The sequence below is a fragment of the Molossus molossus genome, unplaced genomic scaffold, assembly GCF_014108415.1.
Source record: "Molossus molossus isolate mMolMol1 unplaced genomic scaffold, mMolMol1.p scaffold_m16_p_14, whole genome shotgun sequence".
NCBI lineage: Eukaryota > Metazoa > Chordata > Mammalia > Chiroptera > Molossidae > Molossus > Molossus molossus.
Window position 1 is genome coordinate 50346166 of NW_023425349.1, and position 26522 is coordinate 50372687.

The 26522-nt window shown below is 40.0% G+C and overlaps 1 protein-coding gene across 8 annotated transcripts in view; it reads left to right on the forward strand.

The window, feature by feature from the left end:
• The window catches only part of TRPM3 (transient receptor potential cation channel subfamily M member 3), a 497295-nt gene that overhangs the window by 310661 nt on the left and 160112 nt on the right, over window positions 1-26522 (forward strand). For 7 of the 8 annotated variants that reach the window (XM_036262128.1, XM_036262132.1, XM_036262129.1 and 4 more), the window contains one exon: window positions 13022-13196. In XM_036262128.1, coding sequence (XP_036118021.1) covers window positions 13022-13196 — 175 coding nt within the window. Of the gene's footprint in view, window positions 1-13021; window positions 14382-26522 lie in introns of those variants that run through there. The other variant, XM_036262135.1, reaches the window with a different exon arrangement.

Genomic DNA, 26522 nt, shown 5'->3' on the forward strand with positions numbered 1-26522 from the left:
TTCTTGGATGGGACAAGTTTCAAACTGACTGAGAGTTGGACAGAGTCAGGCAGAAGAAGATCAAAATATCGTTTTTATTAAGGATGAAGTTGTTGGAAATATTGACTTAGTATGAGGGCCATATGGGTTCACCTGCTCACTCCCACCCCCCCAACCCCCCAACAGTCAACCAGAGGAGAACTTTGGGTCCACAATAGATACTTTTACTAATATCACTGACTGGCCCTAGTGCATGGGGGAAAGGAGGAAAGAAGCTAAATCCTTCTCACTGGAGACTTTTAATAGATTTGTTCTATCCAATCAAGAAACACAGGCATCAGTCACCACTAATCAGGTTACTCAATTCTACATGTGGGGAAGAGTAAGGGAACCACAAGGGGCTAGATGTGTCACACTAATGAAACTCCCTCCACAGGGAAACTTGTAAGCAGAGGAAGGAAGCTTCCCCATGACATTGTCACCTGTATTTCTCACTAAGGATTTAGTCACAGTAAGGATTTAATCAGATTGGATTTACATTGTCTGTTGGAAAAGATGCCCAAATAATCAAATAAAAATGTATCACTTTTTCCAACTGTTGGTCAGAAATTGGATTAAACACCATTACTAGATCCCAAATAATCAGTACTGTTCCTTTGTCTCATATATGATAATGGTAGTCAGCTATTTCAATAACCTTGGTGGTGAATGAAGGTCACTCCTAGCCTACAGCACCTTAGCTGATAAAACAGATCAGTCACCTCAGAGAGTACAGAATTTAGGTTTTCATTTTAGCCATATAGTTTTCTATGCATTTCAACTAGAGGAAGAAATAGTTTTCATGGATATCCTTCCAGCAAGAGGAAGAATGCAAACTTTTGTTCACATCCTTCTCCCAATGGCCGGGACAGGGGACTCCAGCGGGGTCCAATTCTGAGAAATAGCAGAGCTTCCGTTTAAAAGTAGCAGACAGCTGAACTGAAATTGCCTAAGAATCTGGACTCTTCCAGACTTAATCCACACGGACAAGTGAAATGTGAGCACGCACCCAGGTCACTCAGCATGTCCTTCTCTAGGTCCCTGACCACTGCTGAGGCCCCGTAATGAGGACCGGTGAAAGGACACTCTGGGGCCACTGAAATGGCCGTCGTCTCCTCTCTCAGTAGTGTACACTGACAGCATTGAGATGTGACCCTCAGTCCCTCTGTAACCACCAATGTCTGCCTATCCCTTCCGCTGTGTTGGTCCCAGGGTATAGACCCTGGCACTGGACACCTTCACTTCATTTCATGTGTATTTATTGGAACTTCCTTGTAAGTGCAAGGCACTGTGAAAACCAGAATGGTGCCTAAGAGGGTGGGCGGTCTCAGTCCCAAGGAGTTTGTAATTTAGTGGACAAGATTCTCATTAAAACAAGACAGAATAAAATAAGGCCAAAAGATATGTAAAAAAAATAACCACAATAGAACTACAAAAGGATGAGTAATGAAAACTGCCAAGGGAGCTAGGAAGGGCCTCAGGAATTAGTGAACTTTGGACTGGACTTTGAAGATTGACTTGGGGTCTGTGAAGGCCCACCGTAAATAGCACCTCTCTTGCTCATCCAAGTCCTGAACAATTTGAGAAATAAAAGAAGTGCTTGATGAAACTCATAATTATCAGTTTTAGTTGGGGGACAAGTAAGCAGACTTGGTTTTAAGTCTGTGGGCCAAGTGGGCTTACGGACTCCCCTGAATTAGGCAGAATCTCACGGTGAGCTTTCACCTCCCACCCCCGCCCACCACCCGCCACCACACACCTGCAGAGGCAGGGTCCCTAGGGGAGCCAGAGGAGCAAGCCTAGTTATTCTCAAATGTACTGCAGAGCCAAGTGAGTAAAAGGGCATAGAAAGCCCAAGGATGTGCTTAGGAAAAATGCTTCCTCATGAAGTCAAGAGTAGGAAAGAGACTGCTCTCTGAAAATTAGAATGGCTAATGGGAAGTTAAATAATCCCAGATAGAGGGTCGTGAAAATACTCTGTTGAGGCCAGAATCACAGAAAATGAAGAGTTCTAGAGGGAGATGAGACAGCAAATGAAGGATGGTCCAGAATATGGGGTCCGTGACTGTCACGTGAAAGGATTTGGGCTTTTATCTACTAGCAGTGGGGACCCACTGGTGATTGTGACAGAGAGGACTGTTCATGTGCGCTAATCAGCAGTGATGTGGTGATTGTTGTGGAGGCAAGAAGATCAATTAGGAAGGAATCTCATTAGTCCATGGAAAAACCAATGAGCATAGACGCTGGGTATTTGGCATAATTCCTGATTTCATAAAAATTAAAATCAGATCTGAGTGTCCTGAATCTTAGGTCAGTTGATTGAGGGAAAGTTGTTACAAAAACAGTTAAAAATTTCTGTGGAAATAACTACATTGTCATCTAACCTATGAGAAATCAGAATATGCTTGATGGTCCTGCCTTCCTTCCTGTACCCCAAATTTTAGTGACAAACTACTATGCATAGAGCACTGGACATGCTAGGAATATAAAGATAAACGTAATAGAGAAAAAAGATGTCCAAACACACAATTAATGAGGTGAAACTTCAAGAGATACATAAGGTACATACTTATTGACATGCGCTTTTTAAAAAAGCAAATAGTATAAAAATACAAGAATGAAAATGGTTAATTCTGCTTCACGGGGGGAGTGAGCAGTCAAAGGGAGGGACCTGAGGAAGACTCGTCTTCGAATCTGGGAATTGAAGAATGAGTATCAGTTCTTCACAGAAAGTAAATCAAAAAGAACGTTCCTTAAAGAGAGAATAGAGCCTTTTGCATTGGGGGCAGAGAAAAGCAATTGCAGTCTCCCTCAACTGATGCAAAGAGATTTTTAAAAAATAATTTCAGAAAGCAAATTAATACACATACCACCAGCAACATTTCCCTCTCTCCTGCCATCTGCCTCTCCCACCCGGCTCTGCTCTGCACCGTGGACCAGGTCTTGCCATGTTTTTTCCATTCATAACTCCCTTGGCTCTGTTGCTTACTGATTTCTGCCAAGAAGCCAAAGGAACTTGTACAGGCTGTGGACCCATATCCCGGCACAGTTGTGGGGGAGTGTGGGCAAAGTATTATAAAGTAAAATGAATTAGAATCACTCTGATTACTTTACACTTGAAAAGGCAAGGAATGCCTTTTGATGTGGGTTTTGAACAGAGCAGAGGGTAGGAAGACTACAGCTTTGTTTGGGTGAGTTTTCTTGCAGACTTAGATCAATTACATTAAAACAGTCAGCCTGCAAACAATGGCCCCAAAGAAAATAATGCTGGCTTTCCTTTTATGAAAGTAATACTTGCCTATAGCCCATGGGATTGGCTGCTTGCTTTCTATTGAAATGATTCATGTGGAATGTTGTTTGGATGTCCTAGTTATATATGGACATTAATAGCAGAATATTTCAATCAGAGCTCTCTGGCCATAGGGGAGTAACTGTTTCCCATTGAGTAAGTCAAATGCTAAGTTAGTTTATTAGGATATAATATACGTGGAGTCAGCTGGCGGTTTATAGGCTTTGTTACTTGGCATTTATATCTTGGTCCAACCCACAGAACTCAAAAGACTTAGCAAGATGATTGAAGCACCGAGGAGAGGCCCCTGTAGAAGGCTTCTGGGAGTGATACCTACCCCAAAGCAGAAAAGTTTAGCCTTTGGGATACAAGATAAAGGAATTGGGCTTCCTAAGCATATTTTTGGCCTGCGTGAGAGACTATTTAAACTTTGGAAGTGCATGTTTCAAATTATTTTTTTTCCCAGAGCATCTTTTTGGTTTAAACATATAAAATGCATTTATTTTACTTTCATCTTCCTGGATACTTTATGCATTTAAAGTAGAAGCATTATATAAGCTTAATAAACATAAATAAGAACCTTTATATTTGCATGTGTTTAACCATATTGTTCTTATTAAGTGCCAGGATCTGTTTGTTCTAAGTGCTTTATAAACAATAACTTCTTTATTACTCAGAACAACCCAATGAACTATGTGCCAACTCTGTCTGTTAGAGACTGTGTGTAATATCAAAATATATTTTTGGTATATCAATTTACATCAAGATGTATTTCTGTCTTACTAGGACATGCATGGTTCCAAATAATATGTTATTAATTTTGTGAAGTCTGGTCATGCTGTCGAAGTTTACAGTAGCAGGGAGGTAAAACAGACGGACGCTGAGAGGAAAAGGGGTGTCACCAGGGAGCCAGCAGACAAATGAAGGTAGGGCTAATCATGGGACTGAGAACCAGGGTCTGAGAACAAGGACAGGACAGAGTCAGCCCCGTTCCGGACACGCAGCCCACAATCTAAGGGAAAACTCAATGAAAGGGGGTGAGACAGGTCACACTTCCAGACTGTAGGGTAGAGCTGGTAGTGGTGTTGTGTGAAAAAGTGCTTCCAGAAAAGCCCACTGAAATCATGGCAAAACCCCAGTCTTGGGGCCCCGCAATGCCAAGGAGAGAGCAAGCAAAGGTCCCAGCCGAGTTTGCATGTAGAAGCTGCAGCTGCTCTCCAGGAAGGAAGGATAATCAAAGAGAAGTGATTGCTTTCTCCTTCCTTGGGTATAAAGCTCTCCGAGGAGAGGATACAACCCCTCCTGCCGTTGTTAGGGTCCAGTTCCTGCCCCGAAGCCAGAGAAGCAGAGCACCTTCCCATGGCTCTAACCAGGCTTCCCACATGGGCATCAGTTTATGCTCCAAAACGAAGGCCCACCTGGCACTTGAACAGCCAGGAGTCTTATGATCAATTTTGATTGAATTATGCCTTTTAAAGACCAACCTCAAAAAAAAAACAAAACAAAAAAAAACGCTATCCAAAATTTCTCATATGCAAAGAACTCACAAGCACTATCTCCATGTTAGGGTCTTCATGCTGAGAAAAGGCTTTGTGGGAATTTTAGGGTAGGTGAGGACAGGTGAGGACCGGTGAAGACTTCTATAAAGAGAGTGGAGGGGAAGCTAGGGAGGGGGATGTTTGGTAGCAATACAGAGAAACTCATTGAAAATACGTAAAGGGGGAGATTTAATAAGGAAACAGAAATGTGTTTCTACCCTGTTTTCATGGGTGATGAATGTTGTGTGTTTTGTTTTTTCTTTTCATTTTTAAGTGTTTGACAATAAATCAAAAAACATTTTGTGACATATGAAATTCAAATTTTAGCATCCATATAAATTCCCCTTTTCTCACTAGTACATCTGTAGTACAAAAAATTCTATTTAATTACATTTTGAAATTTATTCTTTTTCATTCTGTATAAATTTGTTTTTTCTCTTGTTATATAAGTACCTGCACACTGTTCTCAATTTGACCCATTGTCCTACAAAGCCTAAAACATTTAGTATCTAATCCTCTACAGAAAAAAATTACCCACCCCTGGTATAGGGGACTCAATGTAGGAGCTACAGCCAAGTGACGAAAACTTGGACTGAAAACTCACTACAGTCTAGAAAATTAATCTCTCTCTCTCTCTCTCTCTCTCTCTCTCTATCTCACACACACACACACACACACCCTTTGCCTCCCTGTCACTAGGCCACATGATCTCTCCATCACAGTTTCCTCTTTTTCTTCCTGCATACAGGCTTCTTTGCCTGTTTCTTTACCCTCCCACAGTCCCATCAAAGCCACCACTAATAGAGGCTTTGCTCAACAAATACGAATGCCTAACCATCTCTCCCAGTTACCCATCTCGGGCCCAGGGTCTCCCCTCCAATTCCAGAAAGGCGAATCTAGCCCAGTGCACATCTGAAAGTAAACAGCACTGAAAGAAGCCCAGTAGGGCTGCCCTTCTGTCCTGTGGACAGTTCAGCTCCCTGATGGGAGTGCGGACAGAAGTGTTCCCATTCCACAGGCCACAGTCACCTCCTTGGCTGGCTTATGAGATTTCCCATTCAATCCACTCCCCCACCCCCGAGTTCTGTCCTCTGGCGTCTGATTTCTAGACAGAAAAACAGAGCATGAAGACAATGCCCAAAATGATAGCCTGCTGGTGGGGGCTAGTACAAGATTTCTATGGAAATACCTGTAGCACTGATAATTCATCAAAGAGATTATTTCAGCAATATTGAAAAAAAAAAAAAGAAAGAAAGAAAGAAAACAGAAAAAAAAATGGTTTTGCCATATCAATTCAATAGATGTAATAATATTCTTAGTCCCAAGGATAAGAAATGCTATGCACCATTATTTTCTATCTGTTGTCGCCATCTCAGAGAGGCATCCATCCCCATTAATCCAGACTCTGTATCTTCAGTATCTTGACAACCTCTTGTCTCTAGGCAAATGTGCTGCAGTTTTAAATGCCAAGATGAAATATACATCTTCGTTTATCCTGAAGTATTGGTGTTAGCTTTAAATATGGAAAGAGTGTATATGGAGGGAGTCCATTAAGTTAAATTCCAGTAAGGGAGTTGCTGTAGGGATTGGTGATAACAGGAGAAGACATTTAAGAAATTCACATGATTTTTACCTGGCCTAGTCCTAGAGTGAGTTGAAATTTTATGCCTTTTGAAGCCCCAGCCTCAGGGAAAGACCCCAGCCATCTTTCAAGGAGTTTCTTTCCCACTAGAGAACCATAAGTATCTAAAAGTGAAACATGTTGTGTTTTCATTTTGCTTAATAGTGCATGCATTACTTATATCTCCAAATACTTTCCTAAGTATCAATTTAGGGGAAGAGTTGTAGTGGCAAGAAAAAAAAAGTGTAGTGATAATGGCACACATAAGTGCTTTGCCCTGGGTTTGGCACTCACTGATTAAGGACATCATTAGGATTCACTAAAAGGTAGTTAGTAACCATTTCCAGGTAAAATGAGACGCATTCCAGCCATGGTTCTATTATTTTGAATAGATATTGTACCCAATATCCAAAACACCTGCTTCCACAGAAGACTGAAGGGATATTCTAGTTAAAATGAGATGCATTTTAGCCCTGGCCAGTTTGGCTCAGCGGTTAGAGCGTTGGCCTGTGGTCCGGAGAGATCTGGGGTCGGTTCCCGCTAAGGGCATGTACTTCGGTTGCAGTTTGTCCCCGGCCCTGGTTGGTCATGCGGGTGGCAGCCACTTGATATGTCCCTTTCACATAGATGTTTCTCTCTCTCTCTCTCTCTCTCTCTCTCTCTCTCTCTCTCTCTCTTCCTCTCTCTCCCTCCCACTCTATCTGTACAAAAATGGAAAAATGTCCTCAGGTGAGGATTAAAAAAAAAAAAAAAATGAGATGCATTTTTTTTATATATCATCCCTAGATATTTTTTCTTGGGCTCACTCTGTTCCTTAGAAGTGCAAAGATTTTCAATAGTGCTGTCTTTTGCAAAATATAACATATTAAAATATTCTCTTTCTGTACAATAATATTCTATAGTCGTACCTGAATATTCATGCACTGGGAATATTTCTAATTGTAAGAAGCACCTTGAACTGATTAAACAAGAATTGTTTTGAATGTTATCGGTTAAACACAAATGATTACCAGCTCTATGTAGTTTCCACAAATCCATCCCACAATTTTGAACACAGAAGAGAGGCACTAGAAGTTAAGGACATCACAAATCTAACTGAAATTATTCGTGAAAAGCTGCAGTATTGTGCAAACTCGGGCCATTGCTTTTCAAGTAGGCAGTAAATAGGCGCCCATTAAAATGAGGCAAATAGCTGGACTGCTAGTCTTCCCATCATTAGAGTAATTGCTAATGTCCCCCAAGTCTATGTAAGGTTCTATTAGAAAAATGTGCAATCTTAGGTAGTTGCTAAGTCTTTATGGCTCCATTAAACAGTCCAAATCCAGGATATGGTGACCAGTGGTCTGTTGGTTGAACCAACCATTGAATCAAAAACCAGGCCATTCAAATGAGAAGCTGAATGAAGGACACATGTTCAAGGCTTAATTTTATCCAAAATGTAACTATGTAAATTTTAAATTCTGTAACATAAAATATTAAGTCTCACTATATGCATAGTTTCAAAGCATATGAATTCTCCACACAAATTTCTAAATCAAGAATGACTTAATTCCAGAGCTGGCAAGGCCAGTGAATTAATTGTGTTATTATTATTGCTACATGACTTTAACTGTTAGACAGAAATGTCCACCCACCACTGACAGTCTTGAATTGCTCAAGATCTTCAGGAAGTCACCGCTAATCCTCCTTTCTAAATGGCCTACACTACAATAATCACATGATTTGTGGCCTTGGTCATTAAGATTTAGCTAAAGATCAATCTAATACATTCTAGCTCTGTGTCAATATGAACCATTTTCCAACAGCAAGTAAATTATTCCTTAGGCTCATAGGCATTTTGGATCACATATAGTGATGTTGACATAAAACCAAAGTGTTAATTTAGTTTGATCAAAATTCTCAGTCATCTAAGCATTGCACTACAACACACCAAATGTTTCCACAAGTGTCTGCACTGATCATAGATTATGATTTTATATCAGCAGAGAGGGAAATAGAAAAAAGCCCTTTTAGAATTTTAAGACAATCTTCTATTTCTGCTACTGCCCTTCCTCACAACACCCAACTCAATCTTTGTTTAAGCCAGTTTTGACAGTTTTGCCTAATTGGGAGTCCAATGAATTGCATAGCAGTCACAACAACATGTGACAAAAGTCTAAGAGGTTATCTTCTACAAAACACGATCAATCGGGGTTCAATTTGTGATTTGAGAGCCCTTGGTCAACCTGAATCCTGTAGAGTATAGCTACTAAATCCACGACTTATGCTGACAGTTCTGTAGGCTACACTGCTTCCAGTTCCCAAACTGCGAAAGCTGGAGTGTGCAGGAATCTTGCCTCTTCCTGCTTAAGCAATCTGCGTTGCTCTAAAGCTAAATTCTAGTGGAAATTTCTGAGAACGACTGCAAGTCTTTGATTCTGCTAGAAAATAAAAAATTATTGCAATAAACTAAGGAATTAACCTACTTTCCCTCAAAACTAAAAGAACAAGTATTCACAAAAAGATCCCTAAGGGATCTAGATAAAATAAAACCTTTTCCCTAAGTAACAGAGATCATATTTTTGAAACTGTGAGTCTAAAGTATTTTTGTGAATGGTCAGTGGGTTTAGCTGAGCAAGGCATACATTTGTGAGGATCTTCAAAGGAACTTATGTTGATTTTTTTTTCTTATAAAAGAAATGGTAGTGGGCCCTGGATCTGCAGTAGATTCCCAAAATGTTTTCTTTATGTTGACAACTAAAAAATATACCATTCTTAATATTTTAAAAAGCTTTTCCTTTACTAATGAAGTTATATACTACAGATATTATTTTGTAAATTTGTTAATTTCTATAGAAAAAAATGTGATGCTCTATGTCTAAAGTGTAATTTAGAAAAGAAAGTGTGAATAGAAGAAACAAAAACAAGTCAGAGAAATGAAGGGAGGAAGGAGAGACAGCCTATAGATTGTGCTTCATCCTGGAAAGTTAAGCCAATCAATAGAAATGGGCAGCAATAACATGATATAGTTTCCCTGGGCATAGAGTTTTGTTTGAAAACCTATTCCAGAACTTGTCCCACAGGCCTCAGTGAGCTCCGTAAAGAACACATACCCGTCAGCCTGCAGTCCAGAGAGAGCCGGGTTCGGTTCCTGCTAAGGGCACGTACCTCAGTTGCAGTTTGTTCCCTGCCCTGGTTAGTCGTGCGGGTGGCAGCCACTTGATGTGTCCCTTTCGCCTCGATTTCTCTCTCTCTCTCTCTCTCTCTCTCTCTCTCTCTCTCTCTCTCTCTCTCTTCCTCTCCCTCCCACTCTATCTGAACAAAAAGTGGAGAAGTATCCTCGGGTGAGGATAAAAAAAGAACACATACCAATGCTCTTTGCAGATACATCAATGTGCTTCATTTCAGGTGGGGTTATGTAGAGGTCCATTAGCAAGTTGTTTATGAATAGGTTTCAGGGACCCATGAACCCCTTGAAATTGCATAGAAATCTTTTTATTTCCTGGAGAACAGGTCACTAGCTGTCATCAGATTCACAAAAGTATTCAAAGACCCTAGTCTCTAAAACATGGGCTAAGAACCATTGTTTTAGGTTACTGCTATTTGATATTTTCTTTGTCAGAAACAAAGGTGATATGTGTGTATAGATGTGTGTGTGTGTGTGTGTGTGTGTATTTGTGTGTGTTGATAGAAAGGCTTAATGTTACCATAGATTAGCAAGGCTAATTTACATAATGCATGGTATTTTAGACATCATCTCATTCTCTACCACCCATAACTAAGAAATTTAAAAATGCTTTTACTTTAGGCTATAGGGGCTTTCATTTGCTCTGGAACAAATGTATTATCACTGAAGGAAATAGGAGAGAATTTGGAGGCACAGATATATTAGATATATTCAATATTTATTGAATACTAGATAATATTTTAAGCCTTTGCTTCATCCAATTTATAGCACTGAAATATATATATGAATAGATATGAATTAGTATAGTTTTTCATCACTTAATTGATAACATTTAATTGATTAATTTATTTCAAATATAGGAAATCTGTATTATATGGGTGTGCATGCGTGTGTGTGTGTGTGTGTTTATATATTTGGGGGGGTATCATTTTAATTGATAACAGCTTCATTCCAAATATAGGAAATCTGAACCTCTGTATTTCCAGAGGCTACAACAACTTGATTCATTGAAAAATACATTGGCAGGAAAACAAGTGACAGTTTATTGCTCTCAAGTCATCCTGTGAAAATTGATTCTTTGTACCTATGTATCTTCTTAAAGAGAAGCGAGGTCTCCAGCCATCTTGCCTATTGTCTGGTGGACTAAATCACTGGAACATTCTAGAAAGTCCATTCTAGGACTCCTTCCTCTGTGAGAACACTAAGTACATCACAGTCCATCTGTGCGTTGGAGTCAAGATCCCACGGACGGAATCAGTGCTCAAGAATCAAAATGTGTTTCTTGATAAGAAATGATATGGGAGCATGTGCTGAAACCAAACAGAGAGGGAAGTTAGCACAGTGCTTCGAGAAATCCTTTATCAACTGGCTTAGAACATTAAAATACAACTCTATCAGGATGGGCATTTTTTATGCAGCAAATTCTCCTCCCGAAGAAGTGTGCTGTGTTCACATTTCAGATTAGAGGTTAATCTTCCAAAGGGGAATTTACTTAATCCTCATAGTCAGCAGCAATGGGAACAGGGTCTTCATCACAGACACCCAAACAGAGCTTTGAAGCAACCTTTTAGGGGGCCGTGAAAGGCTCTGGGTCAAGGGGGATCAGCATGGCCTTTCACTTCCTTCTCCTTGGGTTCGAAGGAGTAACTCAAACCTCCATGCGCAGAAAACTCTGATGGGGCCATGAGCCGTCCCACTCTCGCTCCCCCAATTCCTTCTGGGGAACAAAAAGAAATCTTGGCATCTTGCCTTGATCAACAATTTTCGTTTTTTTACACTTTTAAAATGTAGATTTAAAACAGTACCCATTCGTGCACAACTGGCATTTGGGGACCACTCCTGTAAGATGAAAACCCTGATTTAGAAGTAAAGCAGGTCACACACAAGTCAAGTAAAATCTCTTATTAATGGAGCGAGAAGTCAAGCCCCAAACCATTATTTCTCATGGGGAAGCAGTTTCTTGATATAAGATAAAACCATAGCAGAGGAGGGAAGAGGGAGAACCGATATGACTTGAAACCTCATTTTAGTTCCTATTTACAGACATGGTACAGACTCTTGATTAGTTCTGCTTAGTGTCCCCTACAAAACCATGTCATTAGTATGATCGTGCTCAATTACCTGAGTCTTCTGAGAAAGCTGAATGAGAAAATACAGTGTGGTACCAAATTGAATAAAAGGAAGTTATTCAGTGAAGAATGACGATACTTGACATGACACTTGAAAATGAATTTGAGTCCTGGCTGGTTTTGCTCAGCCGATGGAGCATCTGCCTGTGGACCAGAGTCCTGGGTTCAGTTCCCACTAGGGGCAGGTACCAAAAAAAAAAAAAGAAAATGAATTCATTTTTTTTCTCATGTCTCTCATGAATATTTGTCTTTAATATGTTAGATTGAAGCATATGTAAATGCTGATGTTCAGGCAATATTTACTTGCAAATAGTAATGTCTTGTGGTTCAGCATAAGTAGCTTAAATATTTTAAGAGAGGTCTGTGAGCCCCAGCCGGTGTGGCTCACTTGGTTGGACACCATCCGTGGTCGAAAGGTTGACAGTTCAATCCCCAATAAAGGGCACATGCCTGGGTTGTGGGCTCAATCTATTTCTCTCCCCGGCTACCTTCCTCTTTCGCTAAAAATCAGTCAACTATTTTTTTAAAAAAGAAAGAAAGGTCTGTGAAACCACTGAATTCAACAAATGTTTACTGACCAGCCATCAAGTGCCTGGTACCTTGCTCAATACTGAAGGATGTAATGAGGGCAGATGGCAGATGCCATGCCCTTGGCACCTTATTATGATGAGTATGCTGGTAAGAATTAATAATCAGACTGATCATTGATGGTCAGAAATAAACCCATTTTTTAGCCAGTTGATTTCACCAGTTCAAATATTACCTCTGCTGATTTTCATAGTCTTTAATAAAATGAACCATTTAGGCATTTCCTTATCACTCTGATGACTTCAGGAAGCTGCCATTTTTCAACTTCTCGTTTTTCATATAAGACACTGAACCACTGAATTCATACAAGATTTGCTTAAGATCACCTTTATTTTTCCATCTTTGGCTGCTGGCCCAGTGCTCCATCGACTAATCAATTCCCTTCTCTCCACTTCCCCTGTGCCCTCGCCTGTAGAGTATGGTAATCCAGGCCATAACTGACCCCCGCATCCTGGGGGTGTTGGGAAAGGCCAAGCCAAATAGACTTGCTGGTTAAAGGGTTTTCTGTAAATTTTCGCTCAATATTTTATCCCCTCATATGTTGTTACCTCCCCCTGTGCTCAGTAATTTTAGTTTGTGCTTTTTGTTTCTCTTTTTTTTTGTTTGTTTCTTTGGTTTGCTGGCTTTGTGTTCTTTTCCCTTTTTTCCTTTTCTTTTCCTTTTTTAATGCAGGAATCGGACAAGGCGTGCCGGTGGTGGCGCTCATTGTGGAAGGAGGACCCAATGTGATCTCCATTGTCTTGGAGTACCTTCGAGACACCCCGCCCGTGCCGGTTGTTGTCTGTGATGGGAGTGGACGGGCGTCCGACATCCTGGCATTTGGGCATAAATATTCAGAAGAAGGCGGGTAGGTAATTTGCCAGGCCCCAAGGGGAGCTATGTGTGCAAAGCCTGTGTTCCAAGCTTGGAAGAGGGGGTAGTAGTTGATTAAGACGTTTGGCATGGCAGGCTGGTGGGGAGGAGCGGGGAACGTATTCTAGGTGTCCTGTGCAGCAGGAAACTCTGAAAGCGACGCAAGACCACGGATGACACAGAGGACAAGGGGAAGAAAGGGGCCAGAGAGGCCTTTCTCTTTCCTTCATTAGCACAGCTAATCTGGACCATACAGTGCAAGTGAGTCACTTGGGAGAAGCTGGGAGTGCAGCTTCCAGGCTTGGCCACAGGACACCAGCATCACTAAGCTGCTGCGTGTTTCCAGGTGCTAAATGTTTACAAAAACACCCTGCAGCCTGTGCTGTCAGCTTCCTCTAAAATTGCAATGTGGAATCTCGGTAAAGGTAACCACTCTGGCCCTGTATAACTCCTCTTGAATCCCCCTGTCCTGCCCTGGTCTGTCAGCCCCGCCCCCACACACACCAGACGCTCTCAGCAGTGCACAGCCCCAGCCCTTGCTCTCCTGCGAGGGGAGGTCCCAGGCAGTGAACTGTGAGATCAGACACTCACAGAGGGTAAGATCAAAGTAATTCATTTCCCGGTGTGAATAAGTGGGAGGAGGAAAACGCAAAGGAGCCATTGAAGTTTCCAGTAAGGAACTTCCCAGCCTTCTCAGTTCTCCTAACCCATGAAATAAGGGGGGAAGGAGGCCCCAAGGCAGATGGAGGTCTTTTATTCATTCCTTTTATAAATCTACAGTGTGCGCTTACTGTGTGCCCTGTGCTGCCAGGTGGCGAAGAACAGCACACTCTCTACCCCCAAAGAGCTCGCAGTAAATCTAGCAAGTAGGCGAATTTGTGATGATCATAATAAAAGTGGCAGGTCGGCTGGCCTGCTTCAGGACTTCCCCCTCACCCAGCCCGCCTTAAAATAGGGAGATTCAGCATTGCAGCTCAATGCCATCTTGTCTCTGCCCATCCTTTCCTGGGCTCTGCCAGCAGGCCAGCCCTCCGGGTAGTCACTGAATCAGCACCCTTCCCTGGTAAATCTATGAACCTGCGTTTGTGAAAGTAATGGAAGGCACGGGAGCTCCAGCTCAGCGCTGCAGTGACAGAGACTTCAGGCCTCGTTAAAGCTTTTGACATTGAGATACACACACACACACACACACACACACACACACACACACATACACACACATTTTTAAGCTAATTTTTGTAAGCACAAAGCTGAAGTTTGCTTCCTGGGAAATTTAATAAACTTACTTTTATCTTTTTCTTTGCTAGTAAATATTGGTCCACTTTATAGCTAAGGAGATTTAGAAGGGGAAGGGGGGGGCATCTGCCCAAATGCTTCCATGCCTGTTACCAACAAGAGTTCAAAATCCTCAACTGTGCTTTCCTTTTATTAAAAATTTAGGCATAGTTCTCGCTGATTTGAATATAATAATGTGTTCCTTTTTCTGAAATAACTAAAGAATGTATACAGTTTTTATTTGGGGCTTATTTTTTGCTTCCTAGCGCTTGTAATTACTTTATTGTATATCTATAAAATAGATACAAGTTTGCATTCGGAATGTGTGTTTCTTTTCAGAAAACGACTGAAAAAGTAAGCTGTTCGTCTCAGCATTTCAGGTTTACTAGGTCTATACACAATGGACCTAATGTCTGTTTTTGTCATTATTTTGGGTTGTGTACCTTGAAAATGTTAAAATATTTGGTAAGTTGCCCTTCCTGATTCTGTTTTAGTAACAGAGAAATGCTACACATGTTAGAGCTGGGTGGGACTCCATATTATTTAACCTAGAAAACAGATACACAGAGAAACTAGGTGTTTTGCCAAGGTCACACAGTCCACGATCTCAGGTCAGGATCTTTGTGGTGTATTATAAAAATCTACTGAAACGTGTTCTTTTATGTGTGCCTTACTGCTTCTCAAATAGAGGTACTCCCTTGATACTCTCGTTTTAAAAATGTAAGTGCTTAAATTGCCTTCAGCTGCCTCTTTGTACTATAATCTCTTAATTTTTTTATTATTATGTGTATTCCAAAAAGATACAATCAGTGCATTCCTGGCTCTAAACCAGTATCCAAGCTGATCAACCCTACATCACGTGGATTCTTTTCCTTACCTCACCCAGACCATTATACCCCAACCTGAAAATTGAGTCAGAAAAATCATGCTCCTTTAACTTTAATGATCAGCTTTAGTTTTAAAACTAAAGTGTAGCTTTAGTTCTCATTATTCTAGGGTCAAAATATGCAAGAGTACAATCTATATGGGATCTATACAAACATATGAACCATGACTGATCATCAAAGAACATGAAGTCATGCACATAACTAGTGTGGAGATAAAGGATTAAGATATAACCTTGTATGTTGGGGATTATTTAAAACGAAAACTTTAAGATTTTAAAGAAACATGTAGAAAGTGTTGCGGTTAAAAGCATGTTCTTGCCACTGGAGGAAAGCAATGGCAAACGCATCATGATACAATGAATGTGGAATGTTTCTGTGTGTCCTCTGAATAACTGCCAGAGTTAATCATCTTTCTTTAGCTCGCAATGAAATTGTCTAGCCACACATGTGCAGCCAATTTAAAAAATTATTTCCAAAGAACGTGGTTTTTCAGTAGTGTGCTTTCTTTACGCTATAAAAAGAATTGGCCCACCTAGACTTCATTCATCAAGAAGGATTTCTTCTTTGATTTCTAACAAAGTCCAACAGAGTTTGGGACATATAAATGCATAACTGTTTATTTACATAAACCTACATAAATATCGATGATCATACATGTAGAATTGACAATGGGAAACATATACACCCTGTTTATAAAGCTTAAATTGAGATTTGAAATCATAATTTTTACTTTTCATTTACTTTGGAAATTTAAGTATGATTAAAATTTTAAACCTTGCCCAGCCTGTGTGGCTCAGTGGTTGAGCATCGACCCATGGACCAAGAGGTAGCTGGTTTGATTCTGAGTCAGGGCGCATGCCTGGATTGCAGGCTCGATCCCCAGTGTGGGGTGTGCAGGAGGCAGCCAATCAATATGTCTCTCTCATCGATGTTTCTATCTCTCTCTCCTCTCTCTTCCTCTCTCTCCAAAAATCAATGAAAGCTAATTTAAAATGTTTAAACTTCATTTATAGGTTGTTAAATAATACAGGCCCAAGAACTATAAATGTGTATATTCAGCTATTTAGCTTGTCATTTTATCATCTTAAAGGAGTGGATAAAATCTTTACATCTCCATTTTAACCTTTGTAGGTTTGATATCTTACCTTTAATTTCCCTGTTATGAACCACCTTCCAAGAATATGAATTTGAAAGGGAACTGCTTTAGAAGCAAATTATAACTGGCAAAACGAATTAACTTTGGTAGATAAAATTATTTGAGGTAGAAAAAGGCACAATTGATCTATCACAAGATAAATGGGTTTGGATAAAAGGGGAGACCGTTACAATTAAATTCTTAATTTTATTTTTGTCTTTTTCTCCCCATCTCTGCTCTGTGGCATACTCTACCTGAAAGAAATGGTCAAACTGCTTATTCCTTATTGTTGCACTGGATTTTCTACCTCCCACTTGTCAGAGTTTAGAATGAGTCACAAGTCACTTTCCCTGATTAAGTTCATTGCTTGAGAAATATCAAATTTTATTCCTGAATCATAAATTATTAAACACTGTGAACATTACATTCAATTACCTACATTTTTTAATTCTGGGATTTCACTTTATGCTGTTTGACTAAGCAAGACACCCAGTCAGGAAGACCTTTCAGGTTTCAGGTGGCTAAAACCGAAGTTAGATGTGGCTTTGCCTGGTAACTGTCAACCTAAGTCTGAGATTACAGGGAGATTCATCAGTCAGTGAGCATGGATGGCACAGATGAAAAATGTCCGTATGAAAAGGCGTCTGAATGAATGTGTGTTCTGAGATGATGCCCCTCATTCATCCAGACTTTATTATTCATACTTATGTTTACTTTGGCATGTTTGTTCCAAAATAATCATTTTTAAACATCCCAGGACAAGAAGTAGAATTTGCAGTATTAGAATAACTTACAGCTTTTAAGTAATCTATTCATAACTTTGAGAAAGTTATCAATGGGGCAAACACCAAAAGACTGTTAATGCTTTTGCTTTAATTGAATATATCTGACATATAATGTTGTGTAAATGTAAGGTGTAGAATGCGTTCATTTGATACATTTTTATATTGTAATATGATTATCACAGTAGCAATATTTAGCACCTCTATCATATTATACAATTATCCTTTCTTTTTAGTGGATGAAATCATTTTTAGCTTATCACCTTGTTATGTGCCAGTGCAATTTGTATTCATCGTGAAGAAAAAAAAAAAAGCAATGGCTTGCTCTTGAGACTAAGGGATAGATAATATATTCCCCCCAAAATCTAATTTTCCTGATTGAAGGAACTTAATATGGGCCCCAACATTTTGGGATTAGCTGAGGTAAAGGTATAAATGAAACACAAAGTGGAGATGAAAAGGGGAAACTATGTTGCATTGGCTTCAAATTATCAAACTGCATCCCAGCAGAGGTGTGACAAGAGCTTGTTTCTCTCCAAATACAGACCAAAATGACCACAGACAGGAGAAAAAAATTGTCATTTTAGAAACTCAGATGGAGCATTCCCTAGGACATAGCATCCTCTGCCATGGGCACTAATGTTTGCTTCTGCTCCTCAAGAGATTTGTGTTTCTATCTAAAGCTGAAAGATGCCACAGCCCTATCATTTGTCTCTATAAGACCTGCCGAAACAAAGTAATTGGTAGCAAAGGTTTGTATTCCAGCAAGAGTTAGACATGATTGGAATGTCAAGTGAGAAAGAAGGAAACAAATATCAAGCATGCTGACTTTAAGTGTCCATTGTCATTTCTGTCAATTTCATCTTACCTGTCTCTTTTCTAGAATTTTCTATAAGAAGGCATATCCAAACTTGATTCTGGTTTTTAACTTTCTCAGTGGAAAGTAAGGAACATTGGAAGCATCTTGTACAGGCAAAGAATACTGGTGGCTTTATTTATGAAAGTTTTGTTTTTGTTAGCTGTTTTCCCAGTTAACATTTATTGAGAGCTTACTCTAATCACGGAACTGATGAGCAGGACATAGCCCTGTTGGGGACTTTTTAGTGGAGATTAAGACACTGACATGAATACAGATAACTAGAAGGACATGTGCTATGATAAATATAAAAAGTATTACAAAAGCACAGAGGACAAAGCACCTGAGTTCAGCATCCTCACGAGAATCTATTCAATTGAACCACGTATATTAATGATCCACAAAATGGCAGTATAATGACTCTATTGCTCCTCCACTTTTCCATCAAAAACTGGATCTAAACTAAGAGTCCACATGAATGACCAAGAAAAAGCTAATAGGTGTTTTTTTCCTTATAAAACGCAATACAGAAAAAAGAATCAGTCTGCATAAGATTGAGGGAAAGTTGGTAAAGGTGTCATGTTCTGCAGTGTGGTGGTGTTTTGTGTGGTGATGTGTGTTTGTATGTGTGTATATATATTACTAAATCAAATTATATATACTCAAATTCAATGGAAATAAGTTTAATTGGTAAATTTAATCAGATAACATTAATTTAATTATATGTAATTAAATATATATAAATGCATATGTTTATATATGGATATATGCATACGTGTGTGAATGTTTAAAATTTGAGTGAAAAGTTAAAGATGAGACTAATAACAAGACTTTTCAAATCAATCAATCACCAGGTAGTTTTTTGAATGCTGGTTTTAGGTAAGAACTACGCCTTCCCTTGAGATTTATAATCCCATTTGAACTAATATAATAACAAATAATTTTCAATTGGATGTTACTTACTGAATTCCAAGAAGGCAGAAAAGGGTGTAGGTTAGAGTCGACGATAAAAGTTTACAGAGTGATCATTGCAATTTTTTTCCTCTGTGGATTATATAAAGATGTAGTTGTATAGGTAACTGTGTTATTGTATCCACAAAGCTAGAGTAGCGTCATTGATCCAGGAAAATACAAAATAAAATAAATACTTTTGTCTTCCAGTTCGATATTCGATACTTGATCCCTCCACGTGTGTGAACAGGGGGAGAATGAAGCATTGACTTTACAAAAACTATCTAGAGTTCATGGGGCAAAGTACTATGTGAAGAAAAAGGTTGTATTGACCTGAATTAACCAGTTGGGTCTCTGCAGTGACTACATTTACTTTAGCATTGCTCAGCTGAGTTAGGAAAATGTGGCCATAAACAGCAAACATCAGAAAAACAATGAGATGAATAACTGACTATGAGAATAAAATTCTTTACAGGGAACCACTGCCCACAGCTTTTAGGTAGCCCATAGAGACCAGGTGGAGATTTCAAGGATATCTCTTATGTTTCTCTGAGATTTGCTTTGGTAACTTTCGGCTGCTTGTTATACAGAAAACTTTCAAAATCAGCATGTGCTTATAACACTTGAGCTTGTCTGAAAATCACCTCAAAAGTGAGACATAAATCCCCTAAATATCTGGATTCAGTGTACCTGAGCTGGGGTGCAAGAAAATGCGTTGAAACCAACACCTTGGGAGATTCATAGGAGAGTGGTCCATGGACCACATCTTCAGAAATTCTTTTAAAATTTATATGCATTGGATTTCTTATTACGCGTCTCTGGTGTTCTCGGAAATAGCTTCCTCACTCTCTGTACCTCGTGGGCATTCTCCTCACACAAGTCAACATGTTGTTACCACAAGTACTTTGTACCCGCTGCCAGATTTTGTCTTTAGAACCCAGTTGACTTGAAAAGTTTAATTAGCATGAAATCACCTTCTTTCTTTCTTTATTACAGCTGTTCTCGCTTCCAAACATCTGTCAGACTTGAAAATTCCTCCTTTGAAAAGAAAACTGTACCACAGAAATACTCATTCTGATCTAACTAGTATGCTTCTCTATTCGTATTTTTATTTACATGGATTTCTTAAAGGCATTTGGATTATTTTCTTATTTCTTTTGAAAATTAATTTCTGAGTGGTTCAAAATCTATGACCAGTTAAAAAAAAAAAAAAAAAAAAAGAACAAAAGATGAGAAAAGGAAAGGTATTTAAAAGTGAACTGGTGGTAGTTGGTTGTAAGTGATGGTTCTCTCTGCTATTTGAGAGGCCATTGATAGTCATTAGGGCCAGTAAGTTCATCACCAGAAGATTCCACCCCAACTTTCCTTTGGCTTTGCAATTTCAATGGACAACCATTTAAGAGGCCCAGTGTCCCACCCTGTAGTACTGATTTTCACTTTTTTCAAGTCCCTGAACCCCTTCTCAAGTAAAACCCCACATAGAAGTGCAGTATATAAAACAGACAAGATAAGGGTTTATTCTGCTGGAGCTGGAGTGCAAGGCCTAGACCACTGGTTCTCCATTTTTATCTTGCGTCAGAATTTCCCAGAGTGCTTATTAAAAATCATATTGCTGAGCACTGGCTGGTGTGGCTCAGTTGGTTGGAGCATCATCCGCACACCAAAAGATTGCAGGTTCAGTTCTTGGTTGGGACTTTTATGGGAGGCAACCGATCAAGTTTCTCTCTCACATCGATGTTTTCCTCTCTCTCTCTCTCTCTCTCTCTCTCTCTCTCTCTCTCTCTCTTCCCTTCTATCTAAAAAATTCAGTGAACATATTCTCGGGTGAGGATTAACAAAAAATATCACATCACTGAGACCCATTTCGGATTTTCTAATACAGTAATCTGATTAAGGCCACATGATTTGCATTTCAAACAAGTACCCAGGAGACGGAGATGCTGGGCCGTTGGTCCAGGGACCATACTTGGAGAATCTCTGGCCTAGAGCCTCCCTCTCTCTGCCTGGGCCTCACCGACTAAGGCAGCTACGAGACCTCTCTGGAGCTACTCTCAAATTCCAGGGGCTTCTTTGTAGAACAGTTGAAGACCATTCTTTTACAGGTCAGGTCCACGTTTCTTTGCTTGGACTCAAGACTCTGCATTCTGGCCCCAGCCTCTCTCCAGAGCCAACTAAATGAACTTCGTGTTCACCCAGCAACCCAACCAGACGGTCCCTACACTGCTCTCCAAGCACAAAAGGCCGCCATCTGCATCTCTGCCTTCACGTGATATGTACCTATACATTTTTTCTTATTTTTTATTTTATTTTTTTCATTTTTTAATTGAGGTTTGTTTGACATATTCCATTAGCTTCAGGTATGCAACATAATGATTGAATATTTGTGTACATTGAAAAATGATTGTCATAAATTTAGTAACATCCTTCACCTTATGTTGTTACAAAAAAAATGTTTTTGTAAAGAGCTTTTAAGATCTACTCTCTTAGCAACTTTGAAATATGCAATACAACATATTCATTTCTTGACCCACTTCATTGGTAGGAAGGAAGTTTTTTCTGAAGTTCCGTGACACAGCCTCTTTTTCATGAGAGAAGTTGTGAGGGCTTTAAAATCCACAAACACATTTAAAACGTATCTGAGTGAGGCACAGGTAATAAATAAAATGCCCTGGTATTTAATGCCTCTACCACAGAGGAAATGAATTCTGAATCAACCTGGCTGACATTAGAATCTGCAGCTGCCAGAAACAGAGTAGATTCACATCTCACCCAGTGGTATCAGGAATAATAACTGATGTTTGCAATGCACTTAATGGGTTTCCTCCAGATTTCTTGTGCAATTCTTACATGCTGTTTATGGACCATGGGATTTATGAAAACTAAATATAATAGTGATCACCTGCTATAAAACTTCTTCAACCAAAGAAACACTGAAGATGCATTAAAGTAGCATTCCAAGGTCAACTCAATTCTGGACTGATGTTGTCTAAAAAAGTCTCCATTCAGTTTTAACAAAGTCTTTTCTTTATTGCCCTAATTGTTGGACAACTGCCCTAGAGTTCATAGACACGGGAATTGTGTTTTCTGGGATATTCAATGCAAATCAAGTGCTCATCCATGCACAGTGACCCCTAAAGGTCTTGAGTAAGCAGCAAATCCCTAAATTCGTGAGAGCCACAGTTGAGTGTCTTAGAGACAGACCTAAAAAGTGGAGTTCTTTAACCCTATGTTCTCCTTGGTTTTCACCATTTGATAGTATCTTTGAGATTTTATTACCTCTAGTGCAGGGATGACAAATCATTTTCATCTTGAGTGTCAACAATAATCAACTGATACTGGCTTCCTGGCATGATGTATTGAGAATGATTCTGAGACCACGTTTGGGCTCAGAGGAAAGATTACTGTGATAGATTAATAATATGCAAACAAAGAACTTTGCAGTTAACATGCCATGGATGTCCACTCTTATTCTAAAATGAAGACAAAATCTTATAGATAGTCCCAAGAACGTTATCTGCCTAAAAGACTTCTCCTCTAGATGAGTGTCAGACCAACTCTTGAAGCATGTCAGTTGAAGAGGTGCCAGTGTTTTTGCCTGCCCGAGGAGCCCACACACCTCCGTCAGCTCTGATTCTGTCCTTTCTATAGACCCTATAGTTTAGGGCCTTAAACAATGAAAAGCTTGACTATTCCTTTTGCCTGGCTCTGTGCAATAGTCCCTGAAGAAATCTAATTTGGAATGAACTCTGAGGATGTGACTTCCTTACAATTTTGGCAGCAGAAAAGCCTGACCACATGGCAGTCCCTACATCCTTTGGCAACACTTCAATTTCTACTCCGGGGCACATTCATAACCAAAGGCAAAGGAAAGAAGAGAAATTGCAGAGACACCAATCAGGATTTGTCACCTAAGTTTCCTGCTAGTTCTGGCCTCATGTGAAGTTTGGCAGCCGTGTCTACCTCAAGAACAGTGCTCTCCAAGAGATCTTTCTGTGGCGATGGACATGTTCTATATCTCTGCTGTCCAATCAGCTAAGCACTGAGCACCTGAATTGTGGCTAGAGGGGCTACTAATTGAATTTTACATTTCATTGTAAAAAAAAATTTAAGTTTAAATTGCCCTGTGACTAAGGCTACCATATAGGATTGCTCATCTCCAGCATTTCTGCATTTGTGTTCTGCAAAACTGAGAACCCTTGACAGATTTTCTTTTTCCCTTTATTTTTAATTGCTTTTTTTTATTATTCAGCCAACATGGTATATTCAGTCATTCAAACAATGTTGGTTTATTTTTAACACCTACTGTGGTTCCAGGCACTGTTCTGGGCACTGGCCAAAGCACACCTGTGAACCAAACAGACAAAAATTCCTGCTGTTGTGAAGCTCACATTTTAACAAGATTCTATAGAGAATAAGTCATAAACATAATAAACATGTTGCTTAATATTTTAGAAGGCGATACAGGGAGTGGTGGGGGATCAAGGTAAGGAGGTAGTGGAAAAGCCTCTCATCAGCACCTGGATGAGCTCTGAGAGAAGAGAATACATAGTAACATCACATACAGTCCCTGCAGCCAAGGAGTTAGAACCTAGTTAGGATTTTCTTAGATCAATGCGTCTTTATGCAATGCCACTTATAAAATGTAGAGCACATGCCCTGGCTGGTTTGGCTCAGCAGTTGGAATGTCAACCTGCAGACCAGAGAGTCCTGGGTTCGGTTCCCTCTAGGGGCAGGTACAAAAAAAATAAATAAATGTAGAGCACAAAGCTGCTCACTAAGTGCCTTTCTTACCACCCTCAACCCCACTAAACCACCCTCCCGCTAGGTCCTCTCCTAAGTGTATCTGTGTTTCTGTTTGACCATGCCTACCTTGAGATTCTGGAGTAGGTTAAAAAAAAAGTAAAGCAAAAGAAAGTGAACAAATAAGAAACATTTACCCTACGAGTAATGGTAAATTATATTTATTGAACAGATTGTAGCATCAAAGTGTGCATTCTGGCCAGTCATAGGCAGCTTCTCTAAGATCGTCCTAACTACCAGGGACTGCTGGATGGGAGACTCAGGAAAACCCCAGGTGAACACCTTCTCTAGGCCAGATACTAAAGCAATATCAGAGGTACCGCCTCTCACGGGCCTTAGCGGATAAAGGCCATTCGTATCTGAAGGTGAACCTCAGTAAAAAGTTGGGCAAACCAGTGTACTCACCCAATCCCATCCATTGGTTACTTGTGTCCCAGTCACATCGTCCCCAACTTTCTATCCCACTAGTGCTCTCTGAAAACCATCAACACTAGTCAGTTACAGTTAAGCATGAGTTTAACTTGAAGCATCATTTACCCCGAGTTGCTCTTAGGACTTCTCATTGTTGAACAAAATATTTGCCTTTTGATGAATTAAAAGGAACTTTGTGCGTCTGATAAGCTAGGGGAGTAACTCTGCGGAAGTTGAAACCAATGAGTCAGTCTGCTCACACATAAGACCTATAACATCCTGTTTCAGGAACAAAACAGAAGACATCTCCACTCATATCCAGTCAATTAAACAACAAATCACTAACGATGCATTACTACACCAAGTTGAACCTATATATTTAGGTTCACAAAATTTATGACCAGAGATTCTTCCTCCCTGCTTCTCTTGTCTTCTAGAGCCTGCCGTGATGCTTTGAGCTATAATAAAATCTTTAGTACGTTAGTTGACCTCTGTAGGCTTCGGAGTCTTCATCTGTAAAATGTTTGCTCAGAAGTTGTATCATTCCTTTATCCTGAAGTTCAAATTCCTCAGCAGAATTCTCAGATTAGTGCTTTCCTTAAAATGTACAGACTCCAGAAATATCAAGAGTTGATGTGTTATATTGCTAGTGATGGGATGCTACGGCAGGGTTTTAAGAAGGATGTGATAGAATCATGTTGGCTTTGTAGAAGCATCATTTGATCAACACTGTGGGGAATGGATTAGAGGAAGATGAAGAATAAACCAATTAGTGGTCAGTTGGTGCCATCTCAGTAAGATATGATGAGGGCCCAGACGGAGGTAGATCAAGAATGAGGTTGAGTGAAACCAAATTTTAGAAAGTCAGATTTCTCTGTTATTTAGTTTCTGGAAGGTGCTGTTGCTGCTTTTCCTCTCCAAACAGACCCCAAAGTGAGATGAGGGCACCAAAGAAATACCCCACTGTTTTTACATGTGACAATCTGGGCACATTACGGGTTGACCCAAGCGTGCGCACATTTTACAGATGTCTTTTACATATAGCATTTTGTAGAGACAAGGTATGATGATAGTGTCCAGGAAAAAGGGTTCCAGCCAGGTGACCAAGGTCTAAAAGAAATACCTGGTACAAACTGGGTGCTGAATACATGTAAATAGGCCACTGAACAAAAAGAAAACATTTACAGATTCTATGCTTCGAACAAGTAATAACATTTTGAAAATATTTGTTAGTGGTTAGACTATCACTTTTCAGGAAATCTGTGATTCTCATTATAATCAGCTGTTAAAAGAGGGAATTTAATGTTTAGAAAAAGCTGAGGAGCCCTGGCCGGTTTGGTTAGCATGCCGCCTGGGGACCGGAGAGTCCCGGGTTCGGTTCCCACTAAGGGCATGTATGCTCTATCTGAAGAAAAATGTAAAAATGTCCTCGGGTGAGGATTTAAAAAAAAAAGCTGAGGATCTTTATGCTTCAATATGGAAAGATCCATGCTTTACAGCGTCTCATCTGAACAGCATCACTTGGTGGAGTTGCTTGTCTCCAAGGTAATCACATTAATATATTCCCTCTATGTATTTGTGCTTCTCTTCCCTCCTTTCGAATCTGGGCTGCTCTTAGTAGCTTGATTAGTTGAAAATAAGGATTTGACATTCTTGGATTTCTGAGACTAAGCCATAAAAAGCCCTATCGTGTCTGCATGGGCCTCTTCGAATACTTTTTCTTGGAATCCTCACTTTGACAGAAGCCGGCTGCCATGTAAGAAGTCCATCTACCCTGCCACCACCAGAAGGAGCAATGCTAGCTGTTCCTCAGTTTCCTCAGCCATCCCAGGCCAGGTGCCAGACATAGAAATGAAGAAGCCAGATTGGATATTCCAGGTCCAGCAGATGCCACGTGGAGAAGAGCTGAGGCCCAGTCATAGAGTCCCAGTTAAACCATCTTCAGCCATTACAGCTTCTCCAGCTGAGGCCCCAGATATCCTGGGGCAAAGCTGAGTCATCCCTACTGTGCTCAGCCTGACTTCCTGACCCTCAAAACCAACAACACAATAAGTAAATGCTGTTTTACATCACTAAGTTTTGGGGTGTCTTACCAATTAATAGACTATCAGAATATATGACATATAGCCCAATGAGTCATTTGAGGCTAGGACTGAATATTCTTCCTCTCTCTACTCCTAGCTTAGTGCCTGGCGCATAGTAGGCACTCATATTGTTTGTTGAA